The 27,953-nt window shown below is 43.1% G+C and overlaps 1 protein-coding gene and 1 long non-coding RNA gene across 4 annotated transcripts in view; one reads left to right on the forward strand and one right to left on the reverse strand.

Annotated features, from left to right (window-relative positions):
• Window positions 1-47: 47 nt before the first annotated feature.
• Gm36569 lies at window positions 48-27,561 on the reverse strand. The gene is made up of 3 exons (XR_375740.1): window positions 26,851-27,561; window positions 3,574-3,673; window positions 48-201 (listed from the first exon to the last, which is right to left on the reverse strand). It is a non-coding gene; the product is annotated as a predicted gene, 36569 (long non-coding RNA).
• Window positions 25,239-27,953, forward strand: part of Gask1b (golgi associated kinase 1B) — a 61,795-nt gene continuing 59,080 nt past the window's right edge. The window contains exons 1-2 of one of the 3 annotated variants that reach the window (XM_006501984.4): window positions 25,239-25,445; window positions 26,743-27,885. In XM_006501984.4, the coding sequence (XP_006502047.1) occupies window positions 26,982-27,885 (904 nt within the window). In that variant the 5' untranslated portion in view covers window positions 25,239-25,445; window positions 26,743-26,981. Of the gene's footprint in view, window positions 25,446-25,750; window positions 25,982-26,684; window positions 27,886-27,953 lie in introns of those variants that run through there. The other 2 variants (XM_006501985.2, NM_133187.3) reach the window with 2 other exon arrangements.

Genomic DNA, 27,953 nt, shown 5'->3' on the forward strand with positions numbered 1-27,953 from the left:
TTGCCTCCAGAGTGCTGAGATTAACGATTTGTGGCACCATACTTGTTCTCAACCATTTAAATTTTATTCCTTTTATTGGAAATAGATTTTTTCTCCTCACATTATATGTCCAGATTATGGTATTTTCCTCCTTCTGCTCCTCTCAGCTCCTTCTCACCCAGATCCAGACCTTCTGCCTCTCATTAGGAAACAAGCAGACTTCTAAGGGGTAATAATCAGATAAGAGATGAAAGAAACACATCAGACGAAACTAACAGAAGGAAATGAGCCCAAGAGAAGTGGCAAAAGACTGGGGCTCATTTCATTCGCACACTCAGGACTCCCATAAACACACTAAAGGGGAAGCCATGCTACAGACACAAAGGACCTGGAGGGTAAAAAGAGGGAAGAAAATATATAAATAAAATAGATACATTAAAAAATTAAAAAAGAAGAACCCCGACATGGCAGAATGACAAGGAACCCTCCCCCTCCCCCAGATCCTGTTTCCTGTTGGCTGTCACCTGCTGGGCATGTAGTTTGCCCTTGATTAGTTTCCCTGAGTAAGCCTCTCTTGAAGAAAACTAAATTTCCATTTGCGAATTCAATCCTTTTTCCGTAATTCACACTGTCTATTCTGTCGCAACACACAACCATTTAAAGGGCTGTTGTTATTTAACAAATATAGATGTAGGCAATCTAGGAGTACAATTATGGAGGGACTTTGAAATTTATGGCTGTGCTGCAGAGTTTATGTCATCTTGACATAAGCAAAATCATCTGAGAGGGAAGCCCAGTTAGGAAAACGCCGTCATAGGATTGGGCTGTTTGCAAGCTTGTAGGGCATTTTCTTAATTAATATTTAATAGGGGAAAGCCCAGCTCATTGTGTGTGGGGCCATCCCTAGGCTGATGGTTCTGGGTTCTGTGAGAAAGTGGCTGCAGCAAGCCAGGAGGAGCAAGCCAGTAAGCAACCTTCCTTCTTGATCTCCACACCAGTTCCTGCTACTCGGTTCCTGTCCTGTTTGAGATTCCTTCCTGGCTCCCTTCTAGGATGAAAAGTGGCGAGGAAGTGTGAGCTAAATAAACCCTTTCCTCCCCACGTTCCCTTTGGTCATGGCGTTTCACTGCAGCAATAGTAACCCTAACTAAGACAGTAGTAGTAGTCAAGACAACTTGTTTTATCAAAACCAAACGAATACATTGTCTTTTACGGATTTGAGCAATAATTTCAATGGGACACATTTCCTTGATTTCTTTTGACTCCACATGACCTCAAATTCAGTAACCTTAAATATGTCATCTTTCCTTCTGTGACATATCTGGCTGTGTTCACCCATCTTCTAGGAACAGGATGTGAATAATTCTTAGCACCACCCTGCTTCATATTCTTAGTGTGTAATTGACTATTGTCACTTCTTCCAGGAGCCCATGTCTCTGGTCCCATGTGATTAGTTTGAGGGTATCAGCTTGGTCTGAGCTGAGGCAATTATTTAAAAATATAATTAAAGTGATCAATTTATTTTGTGGTGTAAAGTGGGACAATTGCAACCTTTCAATAGACTGGAGAGAATAAAGATAGTTCCTCCTCGATAACAAGGTGAGAAGTGAGACTACGGCGGTATCTGCAGTGGCAGCGAAGTCTGAATCTAGAGCCAAGAGTTGCAAAGAAACAGAGGAGCAGCCAGTGACAACCCAGTCTCTGAATCTCGTTTGTCCTTGGGCTACCATTCAGCAAGCATTAGTTCAGAATTTTGTACTTTATGTTTTGGATGACTACTCTATGAGGTAAGCAAACTTACTTTCCTATGTGCCTGGCAATAAAATCTAAGTACCTAACATGATCGGAGAGATGGTTGCCTTCATCAGTCCTTTTGGTGCCTGACACTTCAGAACTAGCTTCTCTTTCAATCCAGTTCCCTTTTCTATTTTTATATTTACTTATTTTATTGCTAATTGTATGACTAATCTGCCTGATGTATGCTTGTGTATCATGTGCATTCCTGGTGCCCACTGAAGGCAGAAGAAGACATTAGATCCTGTGGAATGGGTGGTTTTAAGTCTCCATGTGGGTTCTGGGAACTGATCCTGTGTCCTCTGGAAGAGCAGCCAGTGCTTGTAACCACTGAGCCATCCCTCGAGTCTCTACTTCTTCCTCTTGATACAACTTTTGAATTAGTTTCAATCAGCCTTTATGGGGCTAGGTTTTGTCTAGGGTGATGTGGATGATGGCAGCAAGCTGCTCTAGTCTTTTCTCCTTCCCAAAGACAAAGCCTCTAGAGAGAAAGCTAATGGAGAAAGTGAATAAAGACTTCTGATCATGTAGGTTAGGTCACATGAACACTTTCAAGCCAACTACTTTGGCCAAAAGTATGGGCTATTCTGTCCAGACTCATCATAGATTACTTCTTTGGTGTTGAGTAGGTCATACATAGCTGTACCCAAACGGGAAGTAGGGAGATACTATTATCATAGAGGGAGCATAACAATCTGAGAAGACCCACTATTCCTACCATAGTGTGCTACATCATTTTCTTTTTTTGTTGTTGGTAAAATTCTTTCCTGGATTCTGAGCAGCAGTAACTAATTTTCTGCCTAAGTCAGTTGTTTTCTCCCATTTCTAATCAAGAGTTCTGATGAACACACATTTTCTCCCCATCATTTCCTTCCTAGAGTCTTGTCTCCCTAAGTGGCTCTGTTGACTGGAGCACTCTAGTTAGAAATAGAGGAATCTTCTTCAATTTCTCCCTTCCTCCCCATACCCTCAAATGTGAGGATTATTCTCATTTTGGCCTTTTCCCCTTTCTGTCTCTGATTTATCACTGTTACCAATGTCACTGTCACATCTTTACTTCTACATGCTTGGTTATGCCTTTATTATCTGCTTATATGTGTTCTGAATTAGTTTTTGATTTGTTTATATTGTGTGTGTGTGTGCACACGTGCGTGCGCACGAGAATATTGGTGTATATGTGGAGGAAGATCAGTGAACAATTTGCAGGAGTCTGTTACCTCTACCCACCATGGTATTCAGGCTCAGTGGTGAGGACACTTCAGCCATTTTCCATCAAGAGGAATGCTAAACTTTCCTCGAGTGTTGGAGTAGGAGTTTGACTGCCCAGTGTGTGCAAACACTAGCAACTGTGGCTTCTTCCTGATGTTTATTTCTTGGACTCCTAGACTACAAAGACCTCCAACAACTAACCTTTCTTCCTATGAAGTACCTCATAAACATGCTGAAGTTCCAGGCTGCTGGGGTAGTGGGTGCCCTTCATCAGAGGTAGCTTAACCCACCTGAATCCTGCTTTCTATTGCATGTGTCTGTGAGTCTGGTTGTCAAGGTTCTAGTACCTAAGATGTCATGATATGCACTTTAGGGTGATGTCAGTCTTCTCAGTGGTGGTGTGGGACTCTGAATGCTTGCCTGTCATGCTTAGCTTGCCTTTGAACTCTCAGGTCTCTGCATTAGTTCTCACCTACGGACCCTTTCTCTAGGGCCATGTCATCATTGTATGTCCCTTTCATCCATTGCCATCCAGACATTCAGCTCTACTTATTCTTAAGTGGATATACACATTACATATTCTTAAGATACCTTGATCTCTTGTTTTCCTTTGATATTTGTGAGTGATACATATACCACAGGTGTAGGTTTAAAGAGCTCCTGTTTTCTGTACCCATTCAGTCATACGATACTGAAAAAGAGTTTAAAAAGTTATTCCTCAAGGATTTCACATACATATACAACGTATTTTGATCAAACCCACCTCTTACCTTCCCACCCTTAACTCCCCGGGAACACCTCCCCTTATTCCCCTTGCAACCTCGTGTCATCTTCCTTCTTTCCTTTCTCCTCTTTTTCTTGAGACATTGTGTTCAATTAGTGCTGCCCAGTGTGCATGGGATTCGAATATCTAATGGATCATGAGAGACCTCAGATTGCCAATATATACTATAGTAGTGGGTGGGTTCTCTTAGAGCCCTGTCTCATCTCCGAGGAAATACTGGCAGGCTTGATTGTATGCAGGTCTAGTGCATGTAGACCTGTCTGTTCATGAGTGCAACTTTCCTGTTGTGTGAAGAACTCCTTATGTCACGGCAGTTCTCCCTCTCACTTCTGGCTCTAAATATATATCTACTCTATTTTATAACGCTCCTAACCCTTGTCAGGGTCAGGCCAGGGTGTGACACAGATGTCTTATTTAGGGTTGACTACTCTACAGGCACTTCTTCTTTTTACTTTCTCCAGTTTTGAGTCTCTCTGTTAATTGATGCCCATTGCAAAAAGAGACTCTCTGATGAGGCTGAGAGCTGTTTTAATCTAAGGGCACAAGGCTAAGGATTTATAAGATCATCTGATATTCTGCCTATTTAGCAGAATAATAGTAACAGGTTCTCTCTATAACCTCCCCAGTGATGGGGTTTTGGCAAGTTTTGCAGTAGAGATTTTCATTCATTCCTCTGGGACAGGCCTTAGTCTGATCAGAAAGTGTCTGGTTATCCCAATACTATTCATGGCACTATCACTCCAGTAAGCATCTCTTGCCAGGCTGGTTGTTACTGTAGCTCTCAGGGTTCACAGCAGTGCAAAATTGTTGGTGACTTTTCTCCCTCAGCAGCCTGCATCGCATCTTTCAGCACTGAAAACTCTAGTCAATCATAAGCCTCCAGGTCAGTACCAATTTGTTTCACCACAAGCTGTGACGAAAGTGTGTGAAGTCTCCAGCAATAGAGACTTACCACCAAGTTCTTGTGGGCTACTAAGAACAATGGCAATAGCCTGCTTTTGTTATTATTTTTGTTTGTTTCTTGCTTTTTGGTTTTTCGTATGTCTGGAACCCTCCTGATCATCTGGAAGATGGGATATTCCACATCTGGCCACTGGACTTTTTGTTTGAGAGAGTTATTTTAATTGCCCACTAGAGTTCTGCAGTTGGTGGCTTAGAGGATTTACTTGAAAAAATGCAGGACACAAGGACACGGATGTTGCCTCCCACTGGAGACCTCTGACACCTCTTTTGATCATGCCTGCATTTCTTCTTCCACCTACTTCCGGGGCTTCTTCTGATGGATTAGTCTGTCTTTGAAATCTTGAGATTTATGACACAGTTGTCTGCACCTCCACCCTCTGTCAGAGCTGAGAATCAGCTGCTACCCCAGCCCCTGTTGGTCCACATCCTTGAATTTAATCTGTTTATTCTTTATAATCTATAATGCAATCTCCAGTCCAAGTCTAAATTATTTTCATAACTACTTTGGGCACAGCAACAACCATAAATTCTCCTTCCCACTTGGCAGCCTTGAATTTTCATAGCTGGATATTTGCTGGGACTTTTAAGTTATTCTAAATGCCCGAGTCAGCGAGTGGTACAGCCCAGCATGGATGGAGAACACGCAGCAATCCCCTCATTGATCAAAATCAATCAGTGCTTTGAAATGGGAAATAGTATAGATATTTACACTACAGAAATCAGAATAGACTTGGCAAATGGCCATTTTTCCTTTGGATCCTAGCTCTGGTGGAGAACTAATTTACAGAGGCCCAAGTGCCAGATTGGTAAAAGCCCTGCATGGCATTTCTCTGGACAGATACTGGCTAGCAGGAGGGGTGGGCCTGGCATGGTGGGTAATGACTAGTCTCCAGACTTTAAAATGTCTAAAGCTAAGCTCTGAACACTGCTCCTAAACCTCCCCACTTCTGTGTAAGTGCCCTCCTAGTTAATGACCACAGCAAGGAACGTTGCCCAAGTCGTTAACAGGAACTGTGCGTTCAGTTCCTCATCTGTGGACTTGGCGTGTCGTGCTACTGGGGGAGGGAGGGAATTGTGCTTTGGAATCGAGCTTGGCACAATACTAGTTTTTTGAAATACCCTGTGCACGTTGAAGTCATTGTTCAGACTAAGCTCTCTACCCTTGACCTCCTCTCCTCCTACCTTGACTTTTAAGCTATGTCAGTCACCATGTGTCTTAGCTTTATCAATTTTATGGTGACCTCCCTGGGACAAGCTCTTATGTGAGTCTGAATTATTTTCTTGGCACAAAGTTGTTTTCTAGCTTTCATTATCGACTCCTTTACAGTCTGCTTTTATTTGTTTGTAATATTATTATTATTTTTTAGTTAGAGTCTTCTTATGTAGTTCCAGGTGGCCTTTAACTCCTGGTCTTCACATCCCTGCCACTGAAAGCCATACTCCAATGCTGGTTTATTTTTTTTTTAAATGATGATCCCCATCAGGCATGCAAGCATGGTTCTTCTAGGGCAAGGAACAGGTTTGTCAAAACAAGAATAGGGGAGAAAGCAAGGCTAGGCCTGGGGAAGGCCATGGAGCTGGGCAAGGATGGCATAGGCAGTATAGATAACTAGGAGCCAGGGAGAGGGAGAGCAGTTTATTCTGTCTGAATTACAAAAAGTACAACATGAACTCCCAGTCACTTGGAAATGAGCCCAGGATGAAGAAAATGGGAAACACAACTCCATCAAGGGCTCTACAGGTAAGACTGATAACTTTGAATACTAGTGAGTCAAAAAAAAAATGGGCTCTATAGTCTGACTTTGTCATAGCAGTATTCAGTGTTAGGAAGCCTGGACATATTTTGACAGAAATGACATTTCCAAACTTGGTGGTATGTGGAGATGACGGCATTGATAGTATTGACCTGACTTTCCTAGGCTGTGCTATTGGAAAGTCTTGAGACTGGATAGATACGGTTAGGATACAGGAGAGAGATTTGGTGGGGATGGAGTGAGGTGGTGATGGGTAGCATTTTGAGACAGTCTAGCTGTCCTAGAACCCACTGTTTAGCCTAGGCTGACTTTAAAAATCACAACAGTTGTCAGTGCTGAGATTATGGACGTGATTCACAATGTCTGGGATTCTCTCTCTCTCCTCATCTTCCCTCTTCCCCTTTGATAGGACCATGATTGCAAACTAAACAAACATAATTTTAAAAAGAAGTTATTTTGCTTACTCACTTTAAAATATCACTAACAGAAAGATACTGCAAGATAAACCACTCACCAGGACCCTGACTCCCATCCTTACCGCCTCACTGCTGCCCTTTCTGCTTCACTGGTCTGCTTACTGGCCCCATTCCAGCCCCGATGGTGACCTGGCTTCGTCTCATCTTTTAGCTCATTGCTTCTTGCCAGTTTCAGGGATTCAGGACCCCTTCTCTGGTGACTTGAGGGGGCTTTTCTCATTATGGCTGTTATATAGGTATATTCTATATCATATATATATATTCATTCTATATGCTAAAGAGGTCAACTGAAATATTCTGTATCATATGCATATATTCATCCTATATGCTAAAGAGGTCGAACTGAATCGTTCATGAAGATGGGCCTCAGTTTAGAGCCTGGTCCTCGGTAAGCCTTCCTATGAGTCAGTTCTACATTGTCTCAAACAAACCAATCAGCATCTAGTGCTGCATCATTTATTCTGACCTGCAGGTGCTGCCATTGTCCCCACAGCTCACTAACAGCAGTGCCTTCTGCTCAGGTGCTGAGAGCATGAAGCTCCTATCAAAGCACGGCCTCCACTCCAGAGTCTCCCAGGACGGACGGGTGCTGTCTCATCCGTGGCTTAGGACTCCCTCTTCCTTGGCTAGTCAACCTGAAAGAGTGTTTATATCCCAGTGTTTTGTAGGGTGGATCTGTGGGGAGACTCCTCATCCCCATATCGTAATGCCTGGCTCTCCGAGAAAGGCTTCTCCTCCATGACTCTGTTGTTAAGCAACAGTAGTTAAAATTCACTTTCCTCCAATTTTTCAATATCCTCTACCTCATGACTTTGCATCTATAGCTAACCCAAGCATTGAAATCTTTCTGAATCTTAAGCTAAAGCATTAATTCCAGAGGAGAACACTGACACATCTACTTGGACAGGTGTCACCCGTATGCACCATCAGAATTGCCTCCCCCAACAGAGCTTGCATCTTTTTTTTTTGGATAATAGATCCTGAGACATAAAATACAGGTAGGATGTTAGTATCTTCCTTCCTCTCATTAAGTTGCATTGATGTGAGGCTCCAGACAGAGAAGCACTGGATTCTGTTTCCATGGCAACTGCTTCACTGCCTAGGGGAAAAACAGGACAGCAATTGAAGTCTGTGCTAATGGCAGTCCTAAAAATAATCAGTAATGTGTTGAAATCAAGTGGAAAGACCCAGGAAATAATAGATAAAATTAAACCTCTGCAATGTGGGGCTGAACAATCAGATGCCAGTTAAATCTCGTTGCAAGTGTCTTGTGCTCCAAGGTGTACAGGGACAGTTGGTGATGAGTGTATTTTGGAGGATAATTGATCATTCTTTTATTGAATCACTCATTCAACTAACTACTAAGTATGCAGGAGCCTTGGGTCAGCAGAAACTCTGACTCTGGACTCTCTTGGTTTTATGTGATCAAGAGACAAGAAAAGCTAAAGTAATTATTGAAGATATCTTGTTTGCTGACCCAGTTGCTATTCTAAAAATTTCCATTGGGTATTTGTGGGGTTGGCCATAGCCAACCCCAGGGACAATTCAAAACAATTTATAGGTTTTATTAGTTTAGTAGAGGCCATGCAGCTAAGGTGGATGCCTGCCTGGTACTTCTATCTGTGGTGACTGAGTTCTGCTCAAAGCTCAGAATCTTGTTTGGTGCTTGGAGAATGTTTATAATCTTTGTTTTATCTGAACATGAAAAGGGATACATTTAATATATGTCACTTCTGGCAGCTACTTTGTGATTAAAGGGAATGAAAACAGCTTTCAGGCAAGGGAAAGCCCAAGGGCATTACAGACATGGGCTGGAGTGATTGGTGGGTGCTTACAAGTATTTGGCTGCTCTTCTACGGGACTCAGGCCCAACTTCCAGCATCCACAGATGCCTCATGGCCATCTGTAGCTTCAGTTCTAGGGGGTTTGACACCCTCTTCTGGAATCTGTTGGCACCAGGCATGCACATGGTACACATAGATACATTCAGGGAAAATGCTTACACACATAAAATAAATCACACGAGAGAGAGAGAGAGAGAGAGAGAGAGAGAGAGAGAGAGAGAGAGAGAGAGAGAGAGAGAGAGAGAGAGGAGAGAGGAGAGAGAGAGAGACAGAGAGAGAGAGAGAGATGGCTTCATATGCTCCATAGTTAGTTACACCGTACTTTTGAGTTTGGTGTATGGGTGGCCCTCCTGACCTAGAGGTTACTCCTTCTAGGGCTTAGTGGAGTGTCTAGGTGGAGGGCATGATGAACACGAGCCAATAACACTATTCTAAACTTGCCTGGCCACCAAGAAAAGCTGTTAGTGGGACTAAACTAGTATGTGGCCCTTTAATTTGACCCAAGGAGAAAGATATGTACTAAAAATTTGTACTATAGTAACAAATCTGTTTGTGTGTATGTGTGTACGTGTGTGTGTGTGTGTGTGTGTGTGTGTGTGTACATGTGTGTGTGTGTGTGTGTGTGTGTGTGTGTATGTCTGCTCTCATATTCGGCTGTATCACAGAGCCAGAATTCTCTGTGGGCTTGCTTAGTCCTAGGCAAAGAAAATCTTCTGAAATAGAAGTCAGAACAAGTTGTAGCAGTGACATCTGCAGTCAACTGTCTTTTAAGTTCTTATTTAATGTTATTTTTTTAAACAAACTTTTAAAACTAGATTACTTTTTTCTATCATCTTTAGCTAAAATATCAAAATAATTAATATGTAAAATTTTTATCAAAGAATATACAGCCAAAATATGCCAGATAAGTATTAGCATGGTTTCAGGCAACTAATCAATAAGATTAACAGCTTATTAAAGTTTTGAACTGATGCTGTTTATGTTGTATGTCAACTTAAAAATCTGTAGTATATTTTGGGATATTCTTGTAAGTATTCTCATTATTATCTTTTTGCTCTTCTACTGAAATGAGGTCATCCATACTAAATACTTGTCAGAGCTGTCTGCCTCTTGCTTGTGTGCTGGGGATGCTGTCTTCTTCCTGTGAGTAGATCTTTCTCCAGCATTTTTTCTTCAGTCTAAAGGAAGGAGGAACACGTTGGAGGACCTGCTTATTTTATTATTATTATTTTTTAAAACCCCAGTGACAAGGGCCAGCTTAAGCCTCTGCCTTGTTGCTGCATGGTTTCATTTTGTGGGGCTGCTATAACAAATGACCATGAACTGTGTCGTTTAAAAACAACTGACATTTAGTTTGTCACATTTCTGGCGGCTCAGATCTGAAATGACCATACTGGCAGGGCTATGCTCTTGGTAGGTCCTCTGAAAACTCTTCCTTGCCTCTTCTCAGCTGTGGTACTTGGAGCAATACTCAGTGGCCCTGTAGCTATCTCACTCCAATCTCCTCCTATACTGTCACACGACTTTACTTATGTCTCCATGTGTCCCTGACCTTTTAATAAGGATACTGGACACTGGATTTGGAATCCACCTTAATCCCTTATGACTTCATCTTATATGCCTGCCCCAGTTTTGTAATAAGGCTACATTGTAAAGTCCTGGGGTAGGGGTGGGGACAGATATAACTTTATTTTGAGACAAGGTCTGTGTGCTCACTAATTTTGTGTCAACTTGACACAAGCTAGAGTCATCTAAGAGGAAGGGACCCCAATTTAAAAAATTCAATAAGATGGACCTGCAGGCAAGACTGTAGAGTATTTTTTTAAATTAGTAATTGATGTAAGAGGACCCAGCCTATTGTGGGTGGAGTCATCTCTAGGCTGGTGGTCTTGGGTTCTATAAGAAAGTAAGCTGAGCAATCCATGGGGAGCAAGCATTTCTACATGGCCTCTACATCAGCTCTAGCATCCAGCTTCCTGCCCTGTTTGAGTCCTGTCCTGACTTCCTTCAGTTCTGGACTATGATGTGGAAGCACAAGCCAAATAAATCCTTTTCTTTTCAACTTGCTCTTAGTCACGGTGTTTTATCACAACAATAGTAACCCAAACTAAGATGGTCTCATTGTAGAGCAGGCTGACCTCAAACTGACCATGTAGTTCATTTTGGCCTTAAACTCATGGCAATTCTCCTCTCTCTGATTTTTAAGAGCTAGGATTTTAGGTGTGAACCACAATGCCCTGCCTGGAAATGCTTTTCCAGGTGGCATTATTCAAGCCACTACAATACACACCAAGTATATTATACATCAAGAGAAGATGGGGGTGGGAAGTCACACTGTCTCCACCTCATGTTCACTCAGCTCATTCCACATTTCAAGGGCTCAGCTTGAAAAGATTAAAGCTCTAAGTTCAAATCCACACCAGCCAAGAACTTTTGGGTTTTAATCTACTATAACTGTATATTGAGTTATTAGGGGCGGCCCATTGGCTTATATTAATACAGAAAGGCAGTGGAATGGAGCCTGAGGTTGTTTTTTTAGGCTTCATCATTCTCTAGTTTCATGCTTGTTTTGTTTGTTTGTTGAGACTAGATCTCTCTATATAGCCCCAGCTGTCCCGATTTAGACCTCACAGAGGCCTCGGACTCAGAGATCCCCCTACCTCTGCCACCTGAGTGTGGGATTAAAGATATATGCCACCACATTCGGGTATTTTCCTTTCTGAATGCTGCTTTCTGTTCTTAGATGGTTGACACGATGAGCTCCCTGCATGGTTGGATGACTAGAGAGCAGTTATTCCCATTAGAAGTTCCATAAAGAAATCAAGTTATCCAAGGTTGGGCCATGGCCTTTGCTGTGGCTCAACAGACGTAACAATGAAGGAGATCTAGGTCTGTCGAGGATGAATTGTGCGGGTATCCTCTCATTCCAGGCTGTTGGGGGTTCTGTTTCCAGAATAAAAGAGGAGGACATCAGGCAGATGAAGTTAGATGGCCCCCTCAGGGAAGTTCTCAGTTCCTTTCACTTCTGTAGTCAAGATTCTTTCAGGAGGTAGAGCACCGGGGTAGGTGTTATGTAGGTTGCCACTGAAATAATTGCAGGTCTCACGAAGAGGAGAAGAACAGTGGTCCTGTGCTCACAGGCCTGAAGAGAATGGAATTAGATGAACAGTCTTGGGTATAAGAAGTTCTTGAAGTCCAGTCCTAGACAGATTTCTAACACTGTGTGACCCTGAACATGTGACTCCACATTCCTTCTCACCTCCATTACGTTAGGTCAACAGAAAGTATTTTAAACATGGTTTATCTCTAATGTGACAGCATGGTCTGATAGTTCTGCGGACATAACAACAAAGTCAAGTGACAGGAAGTTTTGTGCAGTTAAGAGATCACTTAGTTTGTACCTAGGAGCTCTGACTGTGGTCGGCTCCTGTCTGACTATGGCCAGTCTTGTGTGACTGTGACCATCCCCTGTGTGACTATGACAATGTCCTTTGTGACTGTGATCATGCCCTGCCTGACTGTGACCATGTCCTGTGTGATTGGGGCCATATCCTGTGTGACTGGGGCCATGTCCTGTCTGACTGTGACCATGTGCTGTGTTACTGGGGCTGTGTCCTGTGAGACTGTGACCATATCCTGTGTGACTGGGGCCATGTCCTGTGTGACTGTGACCATGTCCTTTGTGACTGTGACCATGCCCTGTGTGACTGTGATCATGTCCTTTGTGACTGTGATCATGTCCTGTGTGACTGTGACCATGTCCTTTGTGACTGTGACCATGCCCTGTGTGACTGTGATCATGTCCTTTGTGACTGTGATCATGTCCTGTGTGACTGTGACCATGTCATTTGTGACTGTGATCATGCCCTACCTGACTGTGACCATGTCCTGTGTGATTGGGGCCATATCCTGTGTTACTGTGGCTGTGTCCTGTGAGACTGACCATATCCTGTGTGACTGGGGCCATCTCCTGTCTGACTGTGACTGAGTTCTGTCTGGCTTCTCTTGGGTTACATGTTTGCAGAATCCTCGACTTATTTCCTTTATAAAATCCATGAGTTAAGTATAGTTCACCTTTCAAACTGCTTCCATTCTCTATAAAACTTCAACTACATCTCGATTATCCAAATATATTGTTTCCTTCTTAAATAAAATATATGTTTGTGTTTATTCTTCTTGGGGTTTATAGACTTTCTTGAACCTGAATAAGTATTGGCAATTGTCTCTACAAAAGTTATTTAGTCTCCCTTTCCCAGTGTTCTTTAGTTTTGCACTTTAAATATGCTTTGTTGCCAGATCTGTTAAGTCTCTGATGCTTTTGTGACTTTTCCATTTTCCGATTTCAGCTTCCTGTGGGACAACTTAGCTGTTTCCCTTTCAACTGTGTCCATTCTGGGTTTTAGTCAGTTGACTTTGAAATCTTCCTCTACGGTGAGCCTTGTTCCGAGTCCAGTGATATTATGCACTCCTTGGAGTGATACCTCTTGTCAGTTTGAACAATCTCTGTCCTCTTTTGGTTGTCATTTCTGCTCATCTATATCTGATCACATCTTGAATCTTTTACTATATCCAATTCATCTGTGATTTTTTTCCAATTTATTTGTAACAGTTTTCATACTTTCTACAGAACTTGATTTAATTATATAAATCTTATATTTTGCTTTGTAAACTTAGACTTTTAAAACTAGCCCCCAAATTTAATTTCAGATTAAAAAAATTTTCTTTTGTGTGTGTAGCAGTCCTGGCTGTCCTGGAACTTGCTTTGTAGACCAGGCTGGCCTTGAATTCATAAAAATCCTCCTGACTCTGGTTCCCTAGTGCTGGGATGAAAGGTGTGTGCCACCACACCTGGCTTTAAAATTTTTTTTGAATTAATAATGTCCTTTTTATTTTACTCTTAGTTTGAATATTCTGTGTGAATTCTCTGTTCTCATTTTTTACTCATATGTTGCTATATTTTCTTTTTATGCATTAATTACTGTTTTAAAGTCCAAGACATCAGTAGACCTATCTTGTTAAATTCTTATTCTCTATTTTATAGAGAAAAAACTAAGAAATTTCATAAGAAAATGTAATATTAAGTGAAAAATCTTAAAAAAAAATCTTAACCCCACTACCCACTTTTATATTTAATAAATATTACTATTCAGAGGAGGCAAAAATAATCACCCATGTTAAACACACTGAAAAGATACACTATTGGGTGCTATAAAGAGATGATATGCATCTCTAAATCTTTGCTTTTTTTTAAAGTTACCTCAGAGTAATTATAGTTTTAGTTGTAGCTTCACATTACTTTAAAACACCAACTAAAATAGAATTCCATTTGGGAATCAGTCAAGAAGTAATATCACTTGATCGTATGCAGAGTTGTAACCTTCCAGGTGAAGATGATGCAATAGGACGCGGCCAATGGGTTCTCCTTGCTGCTCATCACCTGTGCAGACTCTTCTAATTCCAACAAAGGTGGACAAGTTCATGAGCCCCCCCTGAGCACACCAGGGAACACACTGAACAGTTACAATAATTGCATCAGGATGCCATATTTTAGGTTTAGAGATAATAAAACAGCTTTTGGGGGGATTATATTATAGACATGACACACTATGCTGCTTAAACGTTAACATAAGTGAGGAGCAGCTTGATCACTCATGCATTCAGAGTGTGCTGAACATCCCCAGGCTTTACAATTTACAGTTGTAAACAGAGCAAGGCCACCCTAAGTATTCCTCATGCCTCTCCATGTGGGACAAGCTACAGGCAAGACTCACAAACAGCTTTTTATGATAGAGTTTAGGAGAATGCCCTATTCTTTGAATTTTGATGGGCATACTACAAGGAACCTTCTTCACATTGTTTTTTTTTTAATCTTATGTACAGTACACAACTGACTTTCTAAAATGTCTAATGTTCTGATGACAACTCATCTTAAAAATTGCAGGACTCCACTGGCTCACAGTGTGATTGGCAGTCATCCTGTCTCTTCCACTGTACAATCCAAACAAACTTTGGGCAAATATGAAGAGGGACACCATTTTCAAACTTCATGCTCCATAATTATTTTCTAGAACTAGGGAGATGTCAGCCAGATATCTTTGATATGATACACTGAGGTGCCTTTGTGGAGATGACCACTGACAGTCAGTCACAGCTCTGCCCTGTTCAGGGAAGCAAATGGTTACTTGCTCAGGCAGTGTCTTAGAGTTTTTATTGCTGCTGTGAACACACACCATGACCATGGCATCTTGTATAAAGGAAAACATTTAATTGGGGCTGCTTACAGTTTCAGAGGCTTGGTCCATTGTCTTCATGGTGGGAAGCATGGTGGTATGCAGGCAGACATGGTGCTAGAGAGGTAGCTGAGAGTTCTACATCTTGATTGGCAGGCAGTGGAGACAGTGAGCAACTTGTCTTGGCTTCAGCTTCGGAAACTGCAAAGCCCATCCCCAGAGACACAGTTCCTCAAAAAGCCTACATCTTCTAATAGTGCCACTCCTATGGACTAATGGGGGCCATTTCTATTCAAACCACCACAGGCAGTACGTACCAAAATTCACCATTCTCTGGATCAGGTTGCTGCTCTATAAATGGCATAAACTAGGCATGGCAGCAGCTCAGTACATGGAAGGTCTTGTAATGGAGGTGTTTATTCAGGCACAGGAAGTGACATAAGCCTTCAAGGTGTCTGATGCTTCAAAATCAACTCAGGCAAATGTCACTCCAACAGTATGAGCTCAGGAAAAGCTGGTAGCCTTCTTTCTTTTCTTCAGTTCCGTTCATTTTGGATGTCTGATCTTTGTTTTCAGTAGGTTTTAATGTTTCAATCAGTTTTCAGATTAGGAGAGGTAAGACATAACGGCTCTACATGATTTGCCCATTCTAATGTGTTGTTTCTTGAAGAGTTTCATTGAATGACTTCATCCAATAGGGGCTTGCTAATAACTTTTGTTATGCCAGACTTACTTTGATGTTGACAACTACCATTATGTGGTCATTAATTAATTATCAATTAATCATTAATTGATAATTGATCATTAATTAATTGACCATTAGTTTTAAGGTGTGCCTCTTCCCCAGTGCCTGGCTGTAACAAGCGCCTTCCACTTTGAATCCCAGGCTCTGGATTCAGTAGTGTTGCTCACCTGTTGAAATCCCTGGATTAGATCCATCTGGCTGCTGTGGTCTGTGACAGCCCTTTGAAGCTTGCCTTGCACACAAGAAGAGTGGAGTTTAAAGGGAAAGTTGAGGGAAAATGTGTGTGTAAGCTTCAGGTTTGCTCTCAGGTTCCTTCCTCTCGAGTAGTTTGCACCTCGGGCCAAAGGTCCATAGACATCTGTCCTAGTTGCTTCTCTATTGCTGGGATAAAACTCCACGACCAAAAGCAACTTGAGGAGGAAAGAGTTTATTTCATCTTACAGCTCACAGTTCAACACAGAGAGAAGTCGGGGCAGACGTTCAATGCAGGGACCTGAAGGCAGGACCTTGAATGAAGCACAGACCTTGGAGGAACAATGGTTACAGGCTGGGTCTCCATGGTTTGTTCCACCTTCTTATACACCCAGAACCACCTTCCCAGAGGTGGCACTACCCACAGTAGGCTGGGCCTTCCCACTTCAATCCCTAACCAAGAAAATGCTGCGTAGACTTTCCAACAGGCCAATCTGATGGAGGAATTTCTCAGCTTCGATTCTTTCTTCCACGATGGGTCAAGTTGACAAACAGCTGATCAGCACAGCATCCTCACTGGATTCTCTTCAGACCTATGAGACTGTTGCTTGCTTCTTGGATTCTCTGCACCTCCACCATAATTTGGAAAATGCCTTTAGGAAAGTTCCAAGGTAGAGGTTAGGTTGGCTCACGACAGTCCCTCTGTCAGGGCTCAATGCTCTGCACTGCTTGCTGTTTGGGTGCCAGTGCTTTCAGGGGGTTGGTTATATATATTTATAAATTTAAAGTTATTTTTAGTAGATTCAAATCAATATATGCTATAATATTGGATCTAGAATACAATTAAAAATTTAATTACAGCAATGATTATTATTTTTAATTACAGAAATGCCAAGTAAGCACGCAAAGAGAAGCAAGGAAAGGCCATGTGGTACTGGGCTGGAGAGGTGGCTCACTACATGCTATTTGCTCTTGCAGAGGACCTGAGTTTGTTTCCCAGAACCCACGTGGTTATACCTCAACCATCCATAATTACACTTTTAGGGCTCTAGCATCTTTGTCAGGAACAAAGCTACACATGCAGAAATATAGCCAAATGGTTCTTACTGATAAAGTAAATAAAACAATTTTTTAAAAATATTCACATCAGGTAACTTCCAAAGTCACATCTCTACCTTTTGAGAGGTGGCCTCTCACTGAGCCTGAAATACACTGACTAGCTACAAAGACTGGCCAGAGAGTTCCAGGAATCCTCCTGTCTCTGACCCTATAGTGGTGGGGTTACATGCATGTGCTGCAGCACCTGGAGTTTTAGGTGGGTACTGGGAATCTGAACTCAGGTCTTTATGCCTGCCCACGCTGTCTCTCCAGCCCCTGTTCTGTATTACCAGAGGCGTGGGAGAGGTGTGTCCTATTTAGCTTAAAAGCAGCAAATTACCAGGAAGAAAATGCTATACTTTCTGATTCACACTTAATCTTTTTGTGACAAAGCTTTCTGATTTCAATTATATTGCCAAGGCACTAACTGTACCTGTGCAGATTACCACTAATTACTTATAATTTTAAAAGGCAAAAATCACCCATGAATTGAATCCAAAGCAGCATGGAAAATATACTCCTGATTATAGGGTATAATCATGAAGCGACTTCTAGGTAATGTGTTACATGAGTAACTTCTGACAACCGTATCATGAACCTGAAATCGTGCACTGATCATGGGCTTTAGCTATGCCTGTCTCCTTACCATCTATGTAGAAAGTTTAGCTATTGCAGGAAGCGGGAAGAGTGAACAAGCTAACATGCTTCCAATCACTGTGGTAAGTGCTTTACATGCAAGGTCTAGTTTTAGAACCGTCCCGTGAACGACATAAAACTGTCCTACATTTTCAGGTGAGGGAACAGTAGAATTCAAGCTCTTGCCCAAAGCACCTAGCTGAAGTAAGAATTTTTGCTTACAGATTCTTCAACCTCACCTAATGAAATGCAAATTGGCAATCATAAACTCTATTGCCTACTTCCACGTTGTAAGCAATTAGTGCAAAAATGAAACAAGGAATTGCCTCTGAGCTGGTGATTACTGCAGTCAAGGATGGCTCCGTTCTCTAAAGGACTGAAGTCCGTTGTGCATTCTCTCCTGTGGAGGAGCAGCGAAGGTGAGTTGTACTCAGGAAAAGACCACTCATTCTTCGGAAGACATTTAGTGCTCTTCTGTACCTCGTGCACCCATTCCTTTTTTAATTTCAGAACAGACTCCAGGCTTCTGAGAAAAGGCTTTTAGGTTTCTACATTTTAGTTGCTCTACAAGTTATGTGAGCATGGGCCTTGAGCTTCCGTGGGAAGCAGGGTAATTTTAGTATAGAAGGCTGTCAGTTAGTATGGGGCTGTTTTCTTCTGGATGCTTCCCTTAGCTAGCCTGACCGCACCCAACCATGTCTGTTCTTGGTTTTCATCCTGTAGATGGTGAATTGTGATCTTTCTCTGATTTTTTTCCCACTGTGATTGAGCCATGCATGACGATGTATGAAAAACCATATGCATAAACTTTATAAACCGATAGGCTGAATTTTGAAGACAGTATTTCCTAGCTACATGTTATAACCTTGCTTAGAGAAAGAGGCTGAACCCATAGGGCTGGGGAAGTGATGTTGAGTGGCTAGGCAGACTAAGATATTAACTTATTTTACTTCTGTGGATTCAGTGACTGAAGGGGCAGGAAGGAAACTGAGCCCTCAGGAGGGGGCAGCGTAGAGCAACCATAGATAAAACTGCCAAGGTGACTGTGAGTTTGAATCTTCTCACAGCTTTTGGTGTTATTGGTCCTTCCTCCTCCAGCACCTTCTTCTTCCCTTCTCGTCCTGCTTCCTTGCTTGTGGAGTCTCATCAAGGACAGCGGTTCTCAATGTTTGGATTCCCTGTGTCAATTCAGACACTGGCACTTCCATCCAGAGTATCCAATTTGGTAGTTCTGGCGCTACAGCCAAGGGGTTGCTCTTGTAGGAAACTTCCAGGTGTAGCTGATGCTGTGGGGCCATGGCAGTGATTTGAGATGCGTGGGGCAAGGAGCCGTGCTTTGTTATCTTAATTTTTTCAATCATTAATTCATTTACCCAACACTTACCGAGATACTATTGAGCCAAGTAAAAGTTGTCTCAGTTTGCTCTCTACTGCTGTGAAAAGTACGAAAAGCAACCTGGGGAGGAAAGGGTTACAGTCCAAGTGAGGGACATGGGGCTGGAGCTCAAGGAGGGGCCTAGAGGTGGGAATTGGAGCAGAGACTATGGAGGAACATTAGTTACTGTGTTCCACCTGACTTGCTCGGCTTGCTTATAGGTGCAAGGACCACTTGCCCTAGGGAGGCAGTGCCTACAGTGGGGCTGGGGCTCTCATGTCAATCATTAGCCAACAAAATGCTCCAGCAGGCCAATCTGCTGGAAGCAGTTTCTTCCCCGAGGTTCTCTCTTTCCAATTTTCTCTAGTTTGTCTCTAGTTAGCAACAACAACAACAACAACAACAACAACAACAAACCCTAACCAGGTCAAACACCCTAGAAATTTATGCATTCTCCAGAAACCCTGGTTTTGGACCACCATTCAGCAGTTTTGTAAATGCTAAATGGTTTAGTAGCCTATAAAGGGGTTCTAACCAGACAAAGTGTGGCAAACACAGGCCTGACCATGGCAAACATTGTAAGGCAATCAGGTTTTGCCCTTTTACCTCTTCTCTCCCTTGCTAAAACCCATCACATTCCTAAAGCTAGCCTCTGAGGTCTATCCCCTTATTTGCTCACCAATTCATTCCTGAGACAAAATACATTATTTGATCCAATGATCAAAATTCACTATTTGGTTAGTTTGCCCACTCAGGGTTTGCCAGTTCATTCTAACCCAGTATTCCCCCTTTTCTCCTAAAAAAGCCACTCCTGCACAAATACCCTCTCTTGCTTCTCTTGCTTTTCTTGTTTGGGTTTGCTGCTGCTGCCACCGCTGCTGCCGCCACCGCCGCCTGCTGCTTTGCAGTCTCCCTGCCTTGTTTGCCCCTCCAGGGCAATAAATCTCCTTTGTGCTGAGAATTTGTTGTCTGGGTGTGCCCTGTACTGATTCCGATTCCAGGGGCCAACTTCTTTCGGTCTGTGGGTTCCGCCAAGCACTCTTCAGCAGGAATGACTTGAATTGCTGGCTGTCGCTCTCTTGCTTGAGATAAGCCCAGCAGCACCCTCAATAAAGCTCTTAATTGTGTCTCAGGGGTGTCAAGGCTTGTCACTCATAGGCTTATAAGCCTGTCAGTTCTGGTTACTACACGTAAGCCTTGTTTGTGCCTGTTTCCTGTCCGTGAAGCAGCTTAAGGGCACGTCGCCGCTGCACCTGTCACTGCTCCTGTCTCCATGTATAACATGGTTCACCCCATGGATGCTGTCCTGCTATGCTCCACCTACTCACCATGGGCCTGAACAGCCCTGGAGAGAGCAAGGTGCCATCAGACCCTGTGTCACATCTCCTCAGCTAGAGACTCAAATGTGTTGCTTATTTCTCATTCTATCTCAGAATACTCGAAGGTACCTCAAGCAGGATCTTCCTAAAGTTACCATGAATCTATTAGAGCTTCAGGGCTGAGAATGGTTGGATGGGCAGGGATTGTGATATTATCCCAGGCTGTCCTTCCTAATCTAGGTTTTTGATCAGTTCATAACACATGTATGTGAAGCTATACACCCACATATCAGATATGCTGCACATATTTGAATCATAGATGGTGGCATATAAACTCTCAAAACCACCAGCTTTAAATGAATGAGAAATCTCACTTTTCTCCCTCATTTGCCTCCTATGTATCATGTTTATTTATAATTCTGAAGCATTTCTAGTGTGCTAAATTTAATCTAGCATAGCTAAGAGGTCTTCCTTTCTTCAAATACAGTCGCATAGCTTATTTTCTGTTGTATAAACTGTGCTTGAGGTAAGGGGAGATGATTTACAGTTCTGGTCTAATTTCTTGCTAGGGGCCCAAGCGTTGAGCCAGTTTTGAGCAATCTTTACTTATGTACATTGATGCAGGCTGTGGGTATCCTGGGTCCAGTACGCAGCCACTTATTCTTCCCCACAAGTGGTGTGTTGGCAGGGGTCAAGGCCACACACTAAGGACTTATTGTCCATTTCTGAAGTAGAAGCATTTAGTTGTCTAGATTCTCTGCATATTTTGGTAATAGCTTACATAGTCTTCAGTTAATTTTCCAGATTTTTTTCCCCTGATGAAGCCAGAGGATTGACTCATCAGACAGCATAGCTGCCCTTGTATGGGACCCAAGCTCAATTTCCAGCACCCACATGGTCACTCACAGCCATCTGTAACCTCAGTTCCAGAAGATCTGACTGACACTGTCTCCTGACCTCCAAGGGCACTACACACACACACACACACACACACACACACACACACACACACACACGGTGCACAACATACATACAGGCATAATGTTCATACACAGTAAATAGATCTAAAAATAAATTAAAAATCTCAATGTCAATTGAAGCAAATGTGAATTATTCTAATATTCACAAAACACCAAATGATTAAGAGGTGAAATAACAACCTTATACATCCTTCTTTCTTTAAACTTAAGTTAAATTGGCTGCTATATATTTTCTGAGGGTTGAGACAGGGTCTTCCTATATATTTCTGGCTGTTCTACGATTTGCTTTGCAGACCAGGCTGGCTTTGAACTCACAGAGACCCCCTGCTTCTGCCTCCCAATTGCTGGTTTTAAAGGCACGTGCCATGATGTCTGATGGCTGGCAAGGATTTGATGTGTTATGGTATGGTCTGTTCATGCAAACATTTTTTGGTAATTCAACAGGACCATTCTAACACACAGCTTTAAAGAAATGACACCACCTTTCTAGCGAAGTTAGGCTAAATGGATTGTGGCAAGACATTTCTTTACCGGGGCCAGGAGCATCCTTTTGCTCTTAATCAGTTTTGGTCACAGATCAAGAACACATTTAATACCATGAGACATCTCTTGGGAATATGGCTACTGTATCTCTTGCTTATGTAGGAGCACCTGCAAGCTGTGACAATGAGTGTCTGGCCAGGGATTTATTAGGACATCTCTGAGGAGATAGGTTCTCCTGAAGTGCTCCCTCCACTGCAAGTCAGGGTAGACATGGAGCTCTGTAGAGATGGTTTCTGTGAGGAAACTTCTCATGCTACATGGATGTCTGTGGGTTTCTACAAAACAGTGTAAGAAGTGGGACTCTCTGCACACAGCTCAAGGAAAAACTAAAACACACAGTGCTATCTAAACAGTTGCAAGCTGGTAAAGTGGGCCACACTTGGAATGTTAGCATTTGTGAATCTGAGGCAGGAGGACTGCTGTGAACTCTAGGCTAGACCCTGCCTCAAAATAATGACAAGATCACCACCAACCAAATAGCAACAGCAATAACAAAGACATAAAAAAGAAACACAAAAGCCAAACCAAAATCTAGGTAAAACCATATTCCTTATTACCAAGAATGCACCTGTATCACGGTATTTCAAGGATTATGAAGTTGAGAGTACTTCAGTTTCCTAGCAGGGCAGCTTGGCACTATCCAGGCCTGGAGTGAAAACAATCAGCACACACATGAGGAATTCCCACGTGGCAAGCAGTCAGCACACACATGAGGAATTCCCATGTGGCAAGCAGGAGAAAGGCTGCAGTTGAATTGAGCTTCCAGTGAAGTGGTGCATCCTGTCAGGAGTACCACTGTGTGCCCTGTGGACTCAAACTCCCCAACCTTCTGAAAGCTATTGGCAAAATAATTTATAGGGACTCTCACTGAAAGTTCACTCACTAACTCTTCCCTTTTCTTTGTTGACCCTTGCTTGTTACATGTTACATATCCAAGAATGGGCATTCTGAGATGAAGTGTGGGTCACCACATGAAGGGAATTTACCATGTAGACCAAGGGTGCTGATGGAGACTGTTGAATCACATCCCTTATGAGACAGGGCTAAGGAAGCCAGTTTGCTGGTCATCTGACATGCTGCTTGAGAGAACAATTAGGAGAGGTGAAGTGTAATGACTAGTGTGTAATGGTGGAATGATGGATTTCAGAGTCTGAGGAGACATCAATAGCCAGCTGGAGAGATGCTGTGATATTGGCCCCTTTGAAGAGATTGTAAGATGCTCCTTGGAGGGCACATATACCCCATGCCCAGGGACCTGCTCAGTAGATTCACAATAGTTTCAAAGGGGAGATTTTCTGCTCTCCCCCTAGTCTATCGAACACTGGGTTACCTGGAGCCAGGCTTAGCATTCGGTGAGGAGGTAGAAAAGCCCAGAATGGATTTATTATACAGGAAACACACAAACAAGCAAACAAACACCATGGGTCACCTTGCTTTTCTGTTTTAGTAGTTTTTCGTGTGTGTGTGTGTGTGTGTGTGTGTGTGTGTGTGTGTGTGTTGGATTTGAGATAACTTCTTGCTATGTAGCCCAAGCTGCCCTCTAATATTCTTCAGCCTCCAGAGTGCTGGAATTGTGGGTACATGCTTTTTGAGAGGCCAAGGTAGCTTCTGCAGAGGGAGTATGATTCCACTGTGAAATGAAAAGATTTGACTACGATACAGAATCAAACATTTTGATAAGTTATGCAGAAACATCTAGGACTAACAATAACTGATAAACTTTAAACCTCCTCCCAGTGCAACCCCAGTGTAGAAAGAAGAGACCTAGATCCCACCTGGAGTTGTAGCCAAGGGGGTTGAAGATGGTAATAAGGCCTCAGCATAGGTTTGAATGGCAGTGGAAGTAATGATATACTAACTGTTCTCTGATTACATCGAAGGAGCCTCGTCTGATGTACTGATTTTATTTTCACAACATAAATAATTTCTTATGCTTGTCCCCAAGTCTACAGTAATGGCTTTTCCTTGGCATGACCGGTTTCAGTAGACGGTTCTTTGAGAAACTCAGTAAGGTGTGGACAGGAGGCGAGAAAGACAAACACATCACCAACTCTTCCAGAAGGTCCTTCCATCCATGCTGACTCCTTTAACCACAAGGGGGAGCCCTCAGGGCGAGTGCTGTTGTCTGACTCTTGGATGTGGACTCCTCAATACTGAAGATGAGACCGGTTCCAGTCTGCACCACAGTAATTGAGGGGCAGAGCCACGTTTCTGACTTATCCTTTGCTGACCACACGGCTTAGCTCCTGTTAGTCCCCATTGTGATGGAAGGAGGGGAATAATGAACTGAATCTTTCCTTATAAGGAACATTCTTTTCAGGTAAGAGAGGAATCAGCTGGATTTATGAGCCCACACAACCTTCTGCTTCCTAGGTGCCCCCTAAAGTTGCCTTTAAAACGTCTGGAAGAGGCTTCTGCCAAATGTTTATCTATGAGTTTTTAATTTAATATTTTATGTTGTCAAAAATAGGACTTTAAGAGCTCCCACATGCTAAACTAGTGCTCTATCAGCAAGCCACACCTCAGCTCAGGGCTTTCCTTTGTAAAGGCTTACTTAGGTCAATTAATCTTTTGAATATGCGTAAAGTACAAGATAGCTATAAAAAGCAGTTCTGAGCCGGGCGTGGTGGCGCGCACCTTTAATCCCAGCGCTCGGGAGGCAGAGGCAGGTGGATTTCTGAGTTTGAGGCCAGTCTGGTCTACAAAGAGTTCCAGGACAGCCAGAGCTACACAGAGAAATCCTGTCTCGAAAAAACCAAGCCAAACCAACCAACCAAACAAACAAAAAAGCAGTTCTGCCATTGTCCCATCTCAGAAACTTCTGAGATACTTTCTAGAAAACAAATTCATGTTCATAGAGTTTGCTTTAAGAGTTTTGGAGCATAAAGAAAATGACTTCAGTGCCCGAATTCTCATTAAGTTTAGTCAAAGCCAGTCAGAACTTTAAGGTTCCTGTCCATCTCTGATTTGTCTCTTTTCATGATGTATCATAACTTTTAAAGAGGAAGAATAGTTTGAGAATGGGAAAATCTTTGCTTTTTTTTTTGGCATTGTAACACGATATTTTAAGGATTATACAGCATCATATTCTATTATTTTCATTTCCCACCACATCACAGCCTTTTCTCTAAAAAGGGGGTAATCGTCCCTATCCCATTGGTGGCTTCTTGTTTGATTCTGTTTGCTGTGGAAGCAGAGACAAGTAAGCCCAGTGAGACCCCAAGGTCATCTGATCCTGCCTTTGTGCCAGGACATGCAAATGACCCAGGCCAATCACTAACCTGTTTTCAGAAGACCTCCAATCAGAAGGGGTCCAGGCTGCCTTCTGAGGGCTGTTGCTGTGTTCATTTGCATGCTGCAAGAACCTTCTCATCTCCCTACACCCCACTCTTATCTCACGCTTCCGTTTCTCTACTCATTTCCAGTGACCCCCTTCTTAGCTTTGTCTACCTTTCCTGGCCGTTTTACCCCCATCGAGAACTGGTGGGAGACAAGAGTTAGTCTGCAAACAGCCCAGATGTAAGGTAAGTTGCAGGCCCTGGACTCTGGCGTCCAGTTTCCCCTTCCCAACTCCGTGGGGTCAGGCAGGGGTCAGTGGGCACTCCTCATTTTTCTAAGGTATTTATTTGGCAACAGGGTCTCCGCCAACTCCAGCAAAACACTTCAGATCACTTCAGCTTCCCAAGGCTGCCATTTCTGTGTCGCTTAGCAAATGAGACACTAGGGGGCTCCCAGGGGCTGAAAGGAGCAGAAAGTTGTTTGAATGAAAACTGGGTCTGAGCTGTGTTTGGAGAAATTCAAAATTAAATTTTATTTTTTATTTTTTTAGTCATCTTTAAAAAGAACCTCACGTGTCTGAAAACGGCGCAGCAGCCAGTTTACAAATCATTTTGCTCCGCTGTTAGAAGGCGGCAGCTTTTAAGGCTGAGCCGAGATGTTTGAAAGGTGGAACACCCTTGGCCATGAAATATGTTCTCCTTACGTGCCTCAGCCTTTCAAAGTTCTGTGCATTAGAGTCAGGAATTCCATTCTTCCTGGAGCTAAGCGTGGGGCCAGCTGTGTAAGTAAAGTTTTGTTTTTCTTCTTAAACAACTTTTTCCCTCTATTTAAAAATGTGAAGAAAAAGGCAAAAAAAACAACAACAAAAAAAAAAACAACAAAAAAAAACCCACCAAAAAACCTAGATATTCTTTTCTTTCATTTTTGCTCTCTTTAGTGGAAAGAAAAGGAATAAAAAGTTGTGTGTGTGTGTGTGTGTGTGTGTGTGTGTGTGTGTGAGAGAGAGAGAGAGAGAGAGAGAGAGAGAGAGAGAGAGAGAGAGAACTCACCCTTTTCAAGCTATATAAACATCAAGGGGTAGTTAAATAACAATTTTAGATATGGAATATATTGTGAAAACAATGTGGAACATTAGTTAAGAGAATATGTTTAAATATGAACTCACTACTTGATATTTTTGTAATATATATCTTACAAAAGTTAGGGTGTCTATAAAAATCTTAAAAAGTATTTATTTCTTTTCTTATTTCTGAATCACAAAAAGGGGGTCTGCAGGGGATCCTGGTTGATGACTTTTAAGAGTTTTGCTTCTCAGATGTAGTGGCTTTAACTGTGAGCTAGCAAACGCTCTTTGCAGCTTGTCTTCATTACTTTAAAGTAAAATCAGACTCACACACCTATCTTGCTTCCGCATTTTAAACTTTACACCAAACTTGGTAGAATTTGTGGAAGGAAAGGGTTACTCGCCTCTTTCCTCTTGTAGAGGAACTGAAATGGGTTGAGTTAGTGATTCAGTCAACTCTTGTTTCCATTCATTCCCAGAGTCAGCCCTCCTTTCTCCTGGGAAAGGCTGATAGGAGTTTAAAAGGCTTGCGGTGGCCAGTTCACAAAGCGTTCCCAGAACCCGCAGCAGCGACCCTTCTCTTTTACCTCTCTGCCTGTTGGAGACCACTTAGATAGCGAAGCGGACTGGACGGCTGGATTCAGGAAGCCATGAATCATGTCACCCGGAGCCAGCTGCAGACTTTAAACTCAGTTCAGCATGTGGAAGCGGCAGAGAAATGACCTGTCCAGACAAGCCGGGGCAGCTCGTAAACTGGTTTGTCTGCTCTCTGTGCGCCCCACGAGTGTGTAAACTTTGGAGTAGTCGGCGTCCCAGGACCAGACGGAACCTCCTGCTGGGCACTGCCTGTGCCATCTACCTGGGCTTTCTGGTGAGCCAGGTGGGCAGAGGTTCCTTTCAGCATGGGCAGGCGACTGACAGGGGACCACCCAACGGTCACGACATCTTCAAGGTACCCTTCTCTGAGATTCCCCTGGATGGTACCCTGGCCCCTCCAGAGTTGCAGGGCAATGGAAGCACTTTGCAGCCCAACGTGGTGTACATTACTCTACGCTCCAAGCGCAGCAAGCCTGCGAATATCCGTGGCACGGTGAAACCCAAGCGCAGGAAGAAGTATGCGGTGGCATCTGCAGCCCCTGATCAGGAGGTGCTGGTTAGACCATCCCTTATACAGCAGGAAGCTGCACGGGCAGCAGATGCTGAAGTACCTGGCTATGTTCAGGGTTACCTAACCAAGGTTGGTGAACGACCCTGGAGGGTGCTGCGTGGTCCTGGAGTCAGAACTAGAGGTTCAAACTTGCAGCAGCCTAGGGCCCGAGAGAGCAACATTAGGATTTATAGCGAGAGCGCCCCCTCATGGCTGAGCAAAGAAGACATCCGCAGAATGCGCCTCCTGGCTGATAGTGAGGTGGCTAGCATCCTACCTATCTCTAAGAGTGGTACCCGCTTGCTGGTGTTGGAAGGGAGCACCTCAGGCTCTGTGCCTGGCTGCGGGCCTAGCCCCTGTGGGCTTCTCAAGCAGCCGCTGGACATGAGTGAAGTGTTCGCCTTCCACCTGGACAGGATCCTGGGTCTCAACAGGACCCTGCCATCTGTGAGCAGGAAATTAGAGTTCATCCAAGGTAACAGATTCACTTGCTTCTTATTTGCAGCTGCTGGGGATTTGGGATCGTTTTCTCCTTTCCCCCAC

Source organism: Mus musculus, chromosome 3, assembly GCF_000001635.26.
Source record: "Mus musculus strain C57BL/6J chromosome 3, GRCm38.p6 C57BL/6J".
Classification (NCBI taxonomy): domain Eukaryota; kingdom Metazoa; phylum Chordata; class Mammalia; order Rodentia; family Muridae; genus Mus; species Mus musculus.